The sequence below is a fragment of the Emydura macquarii genome, unplaced genomic scaffold (assembly GCF_026122565.2).
Source record: "Emydura macquarii macquarii isolate MOO-44397 ecotype Brisbane River unplaced genomic scaffold, CSIRO-AGI_Emac_v2 contig_1043, whole genome shotgun sequence".
Classification (NCBI taxonomy): Eukaryota; Metazoa; Chordata; order Testudines; family Chelidae; genus Emydura; species Emydura macquarii.
The window spans coordinates 16,009,342-16,024,841 of NW_027131180.1; the positions used below are offsets into that span (position 1 = coordinate 16,009,342).

The window sequence follows — 15,500 nt, forward strand, 5'->3', positions numbered from 1 at the left end:
TCCGGCAGGGGGCGACCCCGCAATGATAACAAACGGGTCACATGACTCCCGGGACAGGTGCCCGGCTGCGCCCCCCCCCCTTTGCCCTGACGTCACCATCCCTCGGTCTCCGGGGCGACGGCTCTATCAGCCCGCGCGTCAGAACAGCTCGTCTCTTGGCAACGGCCCGATGTCTCGCTCTCATTCAGCCTCGCGCTTGGGCGCGCGTCTCGCTGGCGTCAAAGTGACGTCAATGGGTCTGTCTCGGTTTTCAGGGTGGGCGGGAGGAGGGGATCCCATCCCGCGTGCTCCTCTCCTCCGCTGCCCCCAGCACGCCCAGAGCGCGCGGAGGCAGCTGCAGCTGGAGCAGCAGCAGCAGCAGCAGCAGCACCGCGGCGAGAGCCGGGGACGAGGAGCCCCCGCGCGCAGGTACCCGGAGCCGCGGCGGCGGCGCTGCCAGAGGGGGACGCGGGGCCGCTTGCTCGGGGGGCGGGCGCGCCCTGGAGAGCGAGAAGGGGTGCGCGGGCGATGCCCGGGGCACGCAGCGGAGCGGTGCCCGGGGAGAGCCGGGGGTAGAGGCGCGGGTGGCTGGGTCGGCGCTGCGGGGCTCGCGGACGGCAGTGCCCCGAAGTGCCTGCCCTCCTCCCCCTCCGGGCGCTTGGCTCCCTGCTCCTCTCGCCCCGCTGGGCTCCGCTCCGCGGGCGACGGGGTTCGCCCGGCGGGGAAGCCCGAGGCTGCGCGGGGAGCGCTCTGGTCCCTGCTGGTGGTGGCGGCAGGGGCTCGCTGCTATTAGCGGTGCCTCTTTGGGGCGAGAGGCTCGGTTGGTGGCGGCTTGGAGCCTCTCTGGTTAGGCGGTGTCAGGGGCTCCTGCCTCTGGCCTCGGGCACCCGGGTGGCAAGTGTGAAAAATCGGGACAGGCTGTGTGTGTGTGTGTGTGGTTGGGGGGGGGGAGAGATCCTGGGCACCTCAATATAACACAGTCCCCAGACTGGCCCTGTACGATCGGGACATCTGGTCACCCTACTCTGGTCGCACCGATCGGGAAGCTCTTCCAAGTGAAAGCCGGCGTAGGGCTGGATCCCCGGGGATCTGCAAAGGGCATGGCTAAGACCGGGTGCGGGTCCTCTTTGCGGTGTGCCCGAGTTTTGTGCTGGCAAGAGTGTCCCGGGCCATTTCAGAACTAATCTTGGGCTCCGAGGGAAGCGCCGGGGAAAGTTGGTGAATGTTTCTAAGAAGCTGGGTTGTGCAGTCCACTTGGGTAGTTCAAAGCTTTCCACCTGGCACAGTTTAAAGATACTGTGTTTCGGTGAAACCATTAACATCTAACTAGGCTTACTGTCTTTCTTTTTACCCGGAGGAGACAGCAAAAGCTCCCTTTAATCCATGTCCGTTTTATCTTCACACAGGTGCAAGGCTCAAAGAGGAGCGCTTATGCATACCTTCTAAATATTGCTTGTTGCCCACCAAAATCTAAGCCATGGTGATCATGTCAGATTATACCTCTGTCCCCATTCCAAATCAAGCCCAGCGAAGGCCTCTCAGGGTTGGATTTTATGATATTGAGAGGACCTTGGGAAAAGGCAATTTTGCTGTGGTAAAGCTGGCCAGGCACAGAGTAACCAAAACGCAGGTGGGTGTGAAATCTACTCTATAGTTTCATATAGGAAACCAAATTTTAAAGGACATGAAATTTTCTGGGTAGTTTTTTTTTTCCCCCCTCCACAAATGTGATGAAATAAACTAGCATATAGTAAGACTGTGGTATAGTTGTGTACTATGCAAAATATAATCCAGGTTGTAGATTAAGTGTAATAGCAATAATTGATAACTATAGATGAGTGGGTTTTTTTCTGTTTCTTAGTGGTGTAATAAACACAGCTGATGTAAAATAAAAACATAGAAATAGATTTAAGAAAATATTGCTAGGTGTTTTAGCACTTCAGTTGAATTATGTAGTCTCTTTGTGGATTTCTAGAGAATAGCTAGGATTATGAAAATTTAAAGCAATTTGTGTGGGAAGAGCATAAAGTCTTATTATTTATTTTATTTATTAAAGGAGCAAGTTTTTCAGGAAAAAAACTGCTAAGAATTTTGCATTTTTAAATCTGTTTGAGTAAAGAGTTTTCTTATTAGTTGATTTATAAATTAAACTAAATTTGTTGTGTGTGTATGTGTGCGCGCGCCTGCATGCGTGTTTTATAAAACCAGACTAAGCAATGCAACAGAAAATGGTCTATTGGCAATGATCCTGCACTAATGGGATATGGACTAGGTGATTTAATAGATCCATTTGCAGAAATCAGAGCTACAGTTTTGCTTATTTATTTGTGTAATCTTTTGATTTGAAATAGAGAAATTAAAACATTGTACAGCCTGCTTTCAATAATGGAAACAAGAATCAGTTTGGCAGAACTCATACTTTAAAGGTGTTTGAACTATTCAGGATTTCAGTCGCATAAGTACATATTTTATAAATGTGTGGGTTTGTGTTTTAAATCTGTAGGTTGCAATAAAGATTATAGACAAAACAAGATTAGATCCAAGCAACCTGGAGAAAATTTATAGAGAGGTTCAGATAATGAAGCTTTTGAATCACCCCCACATTATCAAGCTCTATCAGGTAAGAGATCAGTTTTGATGACAGCATGCATGTTAGATGTACTTACATCCCATGGCTTTGATTGCTAATGATCTTATCTTGCACATGGTTCTAAATCAGGTGTAGAGAAGGAACTCACATTGTACTTTTTGAAGTATTTAAACAAAAATATAAGAAGCATTGTATTTAATTTTTTTTATTATTCTCTTTGAGCAGGTTTATCATATGATTAACCTGAGTGCTTTTTAAAAAAAAATTAAGTCACTTTAGTCGAAGAGTCAAAATTGACTGATGTTAGTTTCAGATCAAGTGGAATTGATCTTGAAATTGATGGAATTGGCTATTTTTGTTATTTCTAAGAAACTCATTTCCCTGGGATTCTTCTGCTTTTTCAGTTTTTAAGAGCTATAGAGATATTCTACTTTCAAATTATACTAGCAAAATTTAAGCTCTTGTAGAATAAAACAAAACCAAACTTGAAGGTTATTTTTGTTGTAACCTCTCAAATAATGAATCTATCATCAAACTGAGCTGTTTTTAAATCTTTGAGGCAAAAAATGCCTTGTTTAACCTTGTTTAAAGACTTTGCATCTACTGGTCGTTATGCATTTGTTGCTCCTTACATTAATCATTTAGTGGAAAATTTTAATATTCGTGAGACTTTGTTTTAAAATTTAACTTACAAATTTTAGAAATATTAACTCAGAAAATGCCTTAGGAAATGTCAAATAGCCTATTTGGTTATTCTATTCCAGTTTTGTTAGTTTTGGAAACTAACAAAAAACTCCACCAACTTCCACATTTTATTTTGTGTATGGGTATTTTAATTTAGTTTAGTTTTTGTTCCAATAATTATTAAATGTAAGGATAAATTAGCATGCTGTGCAGAAAATGGGATCACGACTGCCTAATGAGCAAGGGCTGCTTTGCAAATGCTAAATATTTGATATAACTGGCATTTGGTGTAAGTTCCTCCTAATCGTCTTAAACGGTACCATGTGGATTTAAGAAGATGTGGTATTATGATGTTGAGATAAGAGGAGGACGGGTAAAAGATGGATTAAGAAATCTAGCAGCAGATCTGAACTGCAGTGTGAAGTAGTATATAATATCATTAGTTTGGATCTTTACCTTTTTTTTTGTTTTGTGTAGTGGAGATCAATTACACCTAAAGTAGAAGAGCCAGTAAGGCTGGTGCTTAAGTGAAGACATTTTTAAAGAGCTTAACACCCAGGGAGTACTTGATATTTATATTATTAACCATTAAAAAAAATTGACATTAATATTTGATTGATGTCACTCTTGCCTGTAGGGCCATGTAGGATACATAAACATGTTGAAACAATCCTGTTGATTTCACTTCAGTGGAATGATGCGGGTGAAAATTGTATTGCAAAGCTCTAAAAAAATAGGTTAAATCCCACTTTGTTGAGCCAGATTATTTAATTGAACAAATGACACAGGTAATAGATTATAGTTTAGCATTCCAACTGAATTTTCTCTTTGGTTTTTGTAACTCGTATCTGTTTGTTGGTGTCTGAGAAGTAACGGTGTAATTAGATGACATACCACTATTGATCTTGGGGTTTTTTGTTTTATTTTGTCGTTTTAATTTCTGAACCCCAGCATCTAACTTTCATCCATTTGGCACCTTTCCCAGAACACTTAAATTCCATCCCTTCAGTTTTTTAAAATTGGAAACCACTCTTCCTTTGTGCCCAGTTTGTTTGTTTTCATTTGTGCATAGCGTGGTGGGAAGAAGGCACAGGAGGTGAGAACTCCCTTCCCTCTCTTTGACTTTCACACACACACACACACACACACACACACACACCCACCCACCCCCCAAATAAAGTTGAAAATTATGTCCTCTGAAGTAGCATTGTCACCTGTTTGGTTTGGTTAACCTTTTGTAAGTAAAAAAATACAATTCTCACTCAAGAGTCGTTCTTGGTAAATGGCTCATGTTAAAATTTGAAACTAAAAGGAAAGATATGTCCTAGTGCTTAAAAATAAATATGAAGTGCTGTATGGGGTTGTGTGTACTTCTGGTGTTTTTGTTTTTAAAAAGGAAGTCTTTTGGCTAGTTTATAACCTGTTTTATAGAAGTCAGTAACAAATGTTTAAAAGTAAATCAATACTAGCTCAATAAGTGAACTTTTGGCTATGATTGACACTTTCTGTGGATGCACATTGAACAAACGGTATTGCTCGAACAGCAAGCTTTTTTGTTGCTTGCCCGGCAGAGCTGTCACCTTGCAGGCTAATTTATCGTATCTGATACCAAGTGGGGCTAGGGCATTTGGTATCACTTCTTCACTATGTTCTTACTGAGATCATGAGAGTAGATATTTACAGCATCCGCTAGCCTTTTTAACAGAAAGTCCCTGAATTCCGGCAACCTTTTAAAAAAAATGTAAAATGTCCTTGAGTGATAAAAATACTGAATTCTGTTTTCATTAAAAAACTTATTGCAATTGAAGTAAAGCTTGTTGAAATACTCCATAAGCCTGTTTCATAGAAATTCGAGGGCATGGGAAAAGAAGTGTGGAGGAAGCAAGCAATTATGTACGTTAGATATGCAAACATTAATTCATTATCTTTCTGAATAACTCTGTATGTGAAAGGAACACTGTGGTGTGGGAATAAATGCCTTTGCTGCCTATAGTTGCCTGTAAATAATTGCACTGGGAGGTTCTAGATTCAGGGCACGTAGATTTCTGAAATTGTTTTTAGAAAAAAAATACATTTGTAATGTGTCCCATCTTTTGTCTTGGTAGGTTATGGAGACAAAGGATATGCTTTATATTGTTACTGAATTTGCAAAAAATGGAGAAATGTTTGGTAAGTTCTCATTGAAATAACTAACACTTATTTAGATTTAGAAAACTTTACTTTATTGTTGGTACTCATGTAGGGTAATAAGAAATATGTTTTGACATAGTGTTAAAGGTTTCCCAAAAGTCAGCATCAGGTGTCACAAAAATCAAGTGGTGATTAATACAGCTTCTTCAGGATAATGAAAGCTTACTCCGAGATGTGATAATTCTTGTTCATATTTATTTTTGTGTGCTACAGATCATTTGACTTCCAATGGGCATTTGAGTGAGAGTGAAGCTCGAAAGAAGTTCTGGCAGATTCTTTCAGCAGTGGAATACTGTCACAGCCATCACATAGTGCACAGGGATCTCAAAACGGAGAACCTTCTGTTAGATGCTAGTATGAATATCAAGTTAGCAGGTGAGAACATTGACATGGTTATTTTTGCTAAGTATAAAGCAGGAAATGAAATCCTGTTTCTGTAGTCTGAGAGCTAGCTGCTCCTACAAATATATGTACAATAAAATAAAACTTTTAGAAACAGCTGTGTAGATGCCCATACTGATAGAACTATTTTTCTGACTATACCCTTTTGCTGAAAAAGCCTAGGTTAAGTGAGTAAGTATAGAACTTCCATGCAATAAGGGCTTGTCTACACAATGGGGTAATGCACACTACAAGGGTGTGATTTCTTAAGGACAGTAACGTATTGCACGTTAATTGGTCCATGTAAACCCTGCTGGTGCACAGTAAAATTCCCCCATGTGTACTAGAGAACTGTACTGCACTTTACCCCACCATGTAGACAAGTCCGAAGTCTGTTTTTCCTTCCTTTTCTTGATTTTGAAATGTTAACCTGGTATTTAATGAAGTCTCACTCCAGACTCTCATCTTCACTTCAGACTTTGGATTTGGAAATTTCTACAAATCAGGGGAGCCCCTCTCTACCTGGTGTGGAAGCCCACCTTATGCAGCCCCTGAGGTTTTTGAAGGCAAGGAATATGAAGGACCTCACCTTGATATATGGGTAAGCTTTATGTTCTAGTGTTCAGATTTTATGTATCATTAAACTCTCTGCGCTTTCATGATTGCTAACTGTACTCCAGTCCCTTACATGCTGTGCTATTTTTTGTTGACAGAGCCTTGGTGTGGTGCTGTATGTCCTCGTTTGTGGCTCTCTCCCTTTTGATGGACCCAATTTACCAACTCTGAGACAAAGAGTGCTGGAGGGACGATTCCGCATCCCCTACTTCATGTCCCAAGGTGTGTTTCCTGGAACCTTATCACCAGAAAAGAGACTATTAACAGGGGGGCTGATTGGTAATCTGTGTCTTTTGTGAAGGAATCAGTTTTCTGCCTCTCCATCCTATACAAAAACTAGGGCTGTCAGTCGCAGTTAACTCAAGCGATTAACTCAAAACCAAACTTGATTAAAAAAGTTGTGATTAATCACACTTTTAATCGCACTGTTAAATTAATAGAATACAAATTTAAATTATACATATTTTGGATGTTTTTCTAGATTTGAAAATGTATTTATTTCAATTACAATACAAAGTGTACAGTGCTCACTTTATATCATTTTTGATTACATAATTCTAGATTTGTAAGTTGCACTTTCATGATAGAGATTGCACTACAGTTGTCTGAGGTGAATTGAAAAATACTATATCTTTTACAGTGCAAATATTTGTAATAAATAATGTAAAGTAAGCATTGTACATGTAAAGTGAGCATTTGTATTCTGTGGTGTAACTGAAATCACTATATTTAAAAATGTAGAAAACATCCAAAAATATATTTAAATAAATGGCATTCCATTATTGTTTAACAGTGTGATTAGTCACTTAATTTTTTTAATCGTTTGACAGCCCTAAAAATAAGTAATAGCCTCTTGTGCGTAGCTAGTTTCTATTTTTATCACTTGTTAAAGGCATTTTCTGTTTTGTGCAGACTGCGAAACGCTAATCCGACGGATGCTAGTTGTGGATCCAATGAAACGAATAACCATTGCCCAGATAAAGCAGCACAAGTGGATGCAAGCAGACCCTTCTCTCCAGCAGCAGCAGTCTTTGTCCTTCTCCATGCAGAACTACAACTCTAACCTGGGTGACTACAATGAGCAAGTCCTTGGGATCATGCAGAGTCTTGGCATTGATAGGCGGAGAACAGTTGAGGTGAGCCCTGGCTGGCTCTGCTAGTATGAGTGGTGCTTACCCCTTAGATTCTTGCTCAGTGACTAATAAAGTGCCGATGGTCAGACAACACTTGCATGCAAATCAGTCCCTTAGGAAAGAACAAGAGGCTAGCTATTTATTTATTTTATATATATAATGTGTGTCTGATCAAAGATTAACTTGGATTCAATGCAGCTCTATAATAAAAGGTTCAATAAAACTTATTCAGGAATCATTGGACACAATGCTGCTAAAAGCTGATCCATTGTTGGCGCTTTTTGAGTTCTTTACATTGATTTACCTGTTTCTCAAGAGTCCTTTTCTTGTCTTCTAGTCTCTACAAAACAGCAGCTACAACCATTTTGCTGCAATTTATTACCTTCTTCTGGAGCGCCTCAAAGAGTACCGAAACAACCAGTTGTCCACTCGTCCGGTGACTGGCCGTCAGCAAAGACCAAGGAGCTCTGAACTCAGCAACATTGAGGTAAGATGGTGATTATCTAACGTAAAGCCACATCTTGTTGGTATTCTTATTCTGTTCCTTGCTGTATCATTTACTTTATTCAGAAGACACTGCTGCTCATAATGTTATGGGAAACAACAAGGTAGCCATAGAGGTCTCCTGAGTCAAACTTCATCTCTGCCCTGAAGCTAGAGGGTACAGTATTCCATTCTTCGATTGGAAGCCTTTGGTGCTTGATTGAACTGAATACTAATGGCCCATTTCCTATCAGCTGGCACTAGTTCATGGGGCAAAGAACAGTCTCTCTCTCTCTCCCCCCAGTGCTGATCAGTAATGGACCAAGTGACCAGGCTTCTCATTGAAATATACCCTTTCTGAAGCACAGCAATTAAGCTTCCTCTAATTCCTTGTTAGTCACCTCAGAGATATTCCACGAGTCACTTAGATTTTCTTTTTCTCTTCTCTTGCATTTCTTTTAACAAAAAGAAGGGATGGTCTTGGGCAGTGATTAAGACACAGAACTGAGATCCGGAGATCTGGGTTATATATATCTGCTCACCACAGACTTCTTATGTCACCGTGGATAGTTGTCTTAACCTCTCTGTACTTCAGTTTTTCCATCAGTGAAAGGGAGTTTCAAGGGTTCCTACTATGTGGGTGTTGTGAGGGTAAATTTTGTTAATTCTTGCCAAACGCTTTGAGAAGTTTGGATGGAAGATGCTTTAGAAACTCAGTATGCATACATCATTTGAAGTTTTGAACTGCAATTCATATTATGCCTTCTGTAAATCTTTTTGCCTGCAGATGCCTCAAGACACCCTTGCCAGTGAATCCCTGAGATCATCTCTGCTTTACCATCAACCTCAGAACCTGATTCACTCATCCTTACAGGCAGAAATGGATTGTGACATGAACAATCCATTACAGGTTGGTGCTCTCTGCTAAATGTCATCCACGTGTTTTTGTTGTTTTGGCTAAAAGTATTAGCGCTTCCTGCTTCCTCCTCCTCCTACCAAAATTTTTGTTATTCTCTACCAAATGAGAATATTTCGGGGGGGGGGAAGGGAAGCTTTTCACTTATTTCCTATATTCTAATGTCTTTGCAGCCAGTATTCTTTCCTGTGGATCCCAACTTCAACGGTCTCTTCAGGAATCGTTCCATCTCTCCCAATAGTTTGCTGGAAACCACCATTAGTGAGGAGGTGAGGCAGGAGAAAGACCTGGAGGAGGAAATCAAGGCCTACAACCCTCTTCACCTCCCCAGCAACACCAGCAGGAGGCACACGCTGGCTGAAGTCACTACTCATTTTTATCCGTGTACCCCTCCATGTAAGTCCTGCAGGGAAGAAGGTCTCTGAAGTATGGGCTGAGGGGTGGACTAAGGTGATTATTCCTGTAGAAAATAGCACACAGCGAAGGTCCTTGATTTATTGCTCTTTTCGCCCACATTCTGACTTAGTGTAGAGACGGTCAGTAGTAAATGATCTGCAGTGTTCAGTCATCAGGGTTTTTTTATTATTTAAATAACATGGCTTCTGAAAACTCTCATAGAAATTACATTCTATTGCCCAGTTGTATTACTTGGGAGAGACCTCAACTATCAGGGTTCTTTTTTTTTTTTTTAAGTAGTTACCTACATATTTTTAAAGGGAAATATTCTTTCTTTAGATCCCTCCAACTTCTTCCTGCACTCCTTCATCCCCAGTAAAACCTCAAACTAAGTAGAGTTCGTCCTCCCCTGGAATCAGTAGAAGTGTTGCCATTGACTTAGCAGGAGCAGGAAAGAGTCTTGTGCAATTACCAGAACAAACAAACAAAATCCATGTTTAGGCTCTAGTGCCAAATAGCACATAGTAAGGGCTATTCTCAGGGAACCAAGTTCTATATTGAGAGTACACAATAGGTTGCAAGTGAGCACTGAATTCAGATTATTTGTGACCTCAGCAACCCCTTGATGGAATCATGAGTTGCTGTTCTAGTGTTGTCTGAGATTTGTGATGCTGGCCAGTCATGTATAGTTGCAGGGTAGGTGGACAGACTAATCTTATGTCACTTTTTGTTTCTTCCTGTACTCATTTTGAAAATGTTCTGTCTTTGCCTTCCCCTTCTCCTTTCATCTATAGGTATAGTCATTTCCTCTTCGACAAGCCCCACAGAGGGAACTAGTTCAGACAGCTGCCTGACCTCGTCTTCAAACGACAGCTCAGTGGCTCTGAGCAGCTGTTTGGCAGATCAAGTAATGACTGGTAACCCAGCCACAGGCAGGATGACATCACCATTTCTGACTTCCCAATCTGACGCTCCAGGGCTGCAAGGCCAGGACTGCATGGGAGGTGCTTCTCTGCTGCCTGTCAGCTTCCAGGAAGGAAGACGTGCATCTGATACCTCATTAACTCAAGGTAATTCCTTTCTTGCTGTACAGTTGGTTGTACACTTTTCTAATGAGCCAACACAGGGCAATATTTTGGGAAACTTATTCTAACTTCTCTATCTTAGGGCTTTTTGTAGCGTCCATCATGATTGTGCCATAGAACATGAAGGATAACTTGACTTCATGTAAGTCCTCTACACCAGAGGTTCCCACATGCTGGCTCCATGTACCAATATAGACTTTCCCATTTCTGTGACTGCTACTCTAAGCTCTCCACTCCGTTATACTGAGCTCAGTACATCACTGCTGCCCACCTCCAATTTAGTTGTATGTGCCCCAGTCTACAGTAGAGCTTGAGCTGCCACAGTCTTGCAAATGCAGAAGCTCCTTTGCTGGCAATAGGGTGTGCAGATAGATGTGAAGTGCCTGTATCCCCTGATATCGCATTATCTGGTAAACTAGTGCAATGGCCCAGAAAGTTTGAGAATTGCTGGTTTATGAAGAAGGAAAGCACCCACGTGGGCACGCAGGCAGAATGTTAATGATGGGTTTTTTGTTTTTTTTTCCCTTGCCTCCATAGGCTTGAAGGCATTTAGACAACAGTTACGGAAGAATGCTAGAGCCAAAGGTTTCCTTGGGCTGAACAAAATCAAGGGGTTTGCCCGCCAGGTGTGTCAGTCTTCATCAGCTCGGGCAGCACGCAGTGGCACGAGCCCTTTCCAGCATTCCCAGCAGAACACGTGCATGTACAGCAATGGAGGGAGCAGCAGAGAGACACGAAGCCTGCTAGAGGAGGTGCTGCAACAGCAGAGGTGAGAAAGCAGGCTTAGCATAGGGACTCAAACAAGGCAGTGACATACCATCTGTTTGTATGGTCATTATAATCTATGTTGAGCTTCCTCAGAAAGAGGAAGAGATGTTCTTTTTTTCATAGTACCTGGTTTTTGGTTAGAGAATGGGGTTGAGGGTTAGGACTAGTGAGTTCTCTTACTGGCTTTTGCCATGTGACAGCAGACTAACTTCTCTGTAACTCTGCTTATATGTTTGTGAAATGCTATTATACTGGTCTACATATTTCACGGGAACACTGAGATTTTAAGATTGTCAAATGAAAAGCCATATGTACTGGAAAGGCAAAACATACTACTTCTGCCTATCACAAGCTTTATTTTTGTTTAATTTTGGGGAAAGATTCTTTCCCCCTCCTGCAACTTTCCTGGGGCATGGAGATATGGCCTTGTAACTTGGCTCACAAATGAAGCACAGTCCTTAGTCACTCTAATATATATTCTTAGCAGGCCAAATTGTGACCTAATTATGCTGTTATAACTTCCAAAGATTAGTAAAACTAAATACATAGATGGTAAACTGTTGCACAACATTCTTTAAATGCACCAGAAAGTTCAGCAGTGGTGGGGGAAGTACTACAGGGCAGAACCTAGACCAGTGTGATCAAGAAGTATTAATTTCCTTCATTCTTGAATCTTATTTAGAATGCTCCAGTTACAGCATCACCAGCTGATCCAGCCAACATGTCACCAGCCCTCTCGGGTGTCTGCAACACCGTGCATCCTCTCTCCTGACAGTATAGGCACTTACAAAACATCTAACTCTCTTCTGCTGTCAGAGCTACAAAGGGAGAACTCATTGGAGCTGGCATTTGGTGGCAATACCCCGCTCCTCCAACCTCACCTCTTTGGAGTTAGTGTCTCACCAGTGTCTTCAGCTGCTCATCTTCTAGATACCCACTTGTACATCAGCAGCAACGTCTCTCCAATCACCACCACCAACTTCTCTCAGCAACAGAATTTCTCTGGGCAGTCTCCAAGCTACGATGCTGTCACTTTGCAGAGTGGGGACTGTGAAATGGAGGACCTGACTTCCAGCCAGCTGGGGAAATTTGTCCTGGTCAAATGAGAGCTCCTGCTATTGTAGCTTACACCTCTCTTTTTTGCAAAGGACTTACACCATCGTTCCACAGCGTTAGTTCCATGGGTGGCTGGTGTTTGTGTGGATGAAAGACTCTCAGAAGCAATAAATTTTGAAGTATGTGAAGAGGCTGTCTGGTTCCAAAAGCTAACAACTTTATAGAACTGAAACAAGCAATATGTATGTCCTTTGGCTTCTACTATTCTTGCACTGAACAAATATGAATAGAAACTGAAAAACGTTTTTGAAGAAAAATAATGAAGGGGAATGAGGAGTGGGTAGGGGGTGGGAGCAGGGAGGGATGTGGCTGGGGAGAACACTTTTTGGTACTGTACTCAAGTCAGACCAATACAGCTCTGCTGTTATGCAAGACTTTAACAGCTGTCAGTAGTGGTGACACAGCAGGGAGAGGCTTTTCAAAAACGGGACCAGAGCCTCCCTTTTTTTCACAATATTCATTTTTGGGTTTGTGAAGCTGATTACCTCTTAAAAAAACCAGTGGCATGCAACATTATGCATTGATAGAAGGAAAAAAATGGAAGCATTGCCATTTGTTTTTTGTTTAGTTGATATTCACTTTAAGGAAGCAACACCACCTCCCTAAAAACACTTAGGCTTTCAATGAAAACTGTGAACTTCTTGCTTGATATATCAGCTCGAACAGCTAAAAAAAAAAGTTCTAATTGTTAGCACAGAAGCAATTAATCTCTCTTGGAATTTTATCCCCTGATACCATGATCCAAATTGTGTAGCGTCTTTTTTTTGTTTTGTTTTTTGTTCTAAATCTCTAGGAATCTTTTCATAAATGTTGTTTAAGTTGTTTTCCCTGTATTTCTGCAGAGGCACTGGGGCTGAAATTAGTAAAATTTGGGTGGGGGAAAATATTTCTTTCAAAAAGCCCCTCCAGATGTTGTCTTTGAAGTTACCTGAGGGATACTTCTTAGTGCTGCAAGTTTTATTTCTGCTGCTAATTAAGTTTTTATGCATTTCATTATCAGGGTCCAAATAGAACTGACTCTTGGGGAAATGTGCAATATCGAGGTTATAATGATACAGACAGACAAAAGGAATAGGCTAGAACAGAATTCTACTTTAAAGGAGTACAGCTATTTCTGAACAAAACTATTAAAACTGAGTGAAACAGCACAATCTTTGGGTGTTTTGGTTTTTTGGTTTGTTTGGGTTTTTTGGCATATTATCAATGAAGTTTTCGATTAGGTGTCTTTATGTATGGTTTTTAATACTGGATATGTGTATAAATAGGAAGCAGAAAACAATATATACACTACTTTTTTTTAAATACTTTGTAATATGCTTTTATTGTGTTTCTGGTAAACTCCCTCTCCGACATCATGACTTCTTTTGGTGTCAATCGAAGTTATGCGTGGGTATAAATGGGAGAATAGACCGTAACCTCCTACAAGAATTAGTAGGATGGAGGTTCAGCTTTGGTAGCAGGTGAGCAAGCAGTGAGCCAGCTTAGCCAAAATGTCATCCAAATGTCAGAAAAATAGTTTCATTCTATCTAAATGCTTAAAGGACCCAGCTCTTTAGTGTGACACAGGGTGCCTTCAAGTTACCTTGGCTTCTTGCAACCTGCAGTATTATACATTTAAAAAAAAAATCCTACTTGTTTAAAAAAAAGCCAAAGATCAACCAGGTTAATTGGTGGGAGGGGGAAGGGTTAAAGGTGTTATGTGGCACTGTGTCTGTGGCTTTCCATAAATTACCTTTTTATCTGTGTACAGTATCTGCGTGTCTGTATTGATATATCTCCAGCTTGCTGCTGCTGCTGCTGCTATGTGGTCTGGAAGCTTCAAGGTGTGGGGAAATTCCTTTAATTGAATCTTTGACTGACTGAGGGACTGGTGCCTTGCAGCAGAGAAAACACCAAAGTCTCATGCTAATTTGCAAAGTGTTTTCAAAAAAAAAAAAAAAAAAAGGGGGGGGGGGGAGAGGGGAGGAGGGAGAGAAGAAGTCAGCTCATCACAAAGCAGCAACTTTGCCTTCATTGTCACATGAGATAGCACACGTACTTAATACACAGAATTGTTTTCAATATTTGTTTTAATGCCATAGATCAAAGGCCACAGAAACAGTCTTTGGTTTCCTATTCTAAGCAATGACAAGCACTTTACTTTCATAGGTTTTTTTTGTTTTGTTTTTGTTTTTGTTTTTTTCCTTTTCCAATTGCTGTAGAACCTCTTTGGAATTATTCCTGAAGCAGAAAGAGGTCACTTCTAATGTTTGTTTTTTGTAGATATCTTGACAGTGCTGTTCTGCAGACTGCAATGCAATAGGCTATTTAACGACACTACGTGATTGGTTTAATTAAGATGTATAGTTTATTTTTTACCAGAACTGAACAGATCATTTTATTTCTTATGTTAAAATGAGAAATGTACACCAAAATGATTGATGTGTTATTTAATATTTAAATAAAAATGTTTTAAAATATTTTTGTCATGTGTATTGTAACTTGATTTTGCAGGGCTTTTTCTTTTGAGAAGCTTTCTGCAGTGACATCATTCACTTATTTTGTATGACTTGGGAATTTTAGAATTCCTTTAAAACTTAATTCCATAGGACATTACGGGCATTTTGTATTACATTACTAAATAAGAGGAATAGTTGTTGTCTTAGAGGGCTGGTAATCAAGCCTTGAAACTGTAGGTAACTGTAGGAATCCAGCCGAAGTCTGTGGTAATCAAGTGATGGTATCTGACAATACAGTGGCCTACAGAATGAAAATGGTTAAGCTTGGTTCTGTTCCTGCTAGGCAAGTACTTCATCCATGTCACCTTGAGCTGAGAGAGGCCCTAGGCAGAGTAAGGCACGGACAGTGAGCAGGGAGGAGTCTGGAATTCGTAGAAGTTCCATTTTTTCCCCTTCAATTTTAACCTTTTTAAATGTAATTTGAGAAAGTAATTTAGGAATTTAAATCATAATCTTTTAAAAGATTTGGGCTTAACTAGAGCACTAACAGCTGTGAGAGAATTTAACTGCTGCCTCGGAATTGTCAGTCAGTGTTTTGAAGCCAATAAGTCATAAGTAAAACCAGTTGAGTGTTATTTAAAGATGTTTGGGAGAAAGCTGGGACTTGCTTATACTGGCTATTTCTTAGCAAAGGCAACTCTCATCTTTCACAGTGGGATTGAAGCC

At 40.9% G+C, this 15,500-nt stretch overlaps 1 protein-coding gene across 3 annotated transcripts; it reads left to right on the forward strand.

Annotated features, from left to right (window-relative positions):
* The first annotated feature begins 994 nt into the window (after positions 1–994).
* On the forward strand, positions 995–14,795 carry SIK1 (salt inducible kinase 1). Of its 3 annotated transcripts, none has more exons than XM_067545176.1 (13): positions 995–1,609; positions 2,483–2,599; positions 5,359–5,422; positions 5,657–5,818; positions 6,271–6,425; positions 6,538–6,661; positions 7,352–7,575; positions 7,910–8,059; positions 8,843–8,965; positions 9,145–9,367; positions 10,162–10,437; positions 10,990–11,221; positions 11,903–14,795. In XM_067545176.1, exons 1-13 carry the CDS (start codon positions 1,457–1,459, stop codon positions 12,324–12,326), a joined length of 2,427 nt encoding a protein of 808 aa, XP_067401277.1. In that variant the 5' UTR covers positions 995–1,456; the 3' UTR covers positions 12,327–14,795. The 3 variants fall into 3 exon arrangements, with proteins under 3 accessions (XP_067401277.1, XP_067401278.1, XP_067401279.1); XM_067545177.1 differs by having other exon boundaries at positions 6,301–6,425; XM_067545178.1 differs by lacking the exons at positions 7,910–8,059; positions 8,843–8,965.
* Positions 14,796–15,500: the final 705 nt, after the last annotated feature.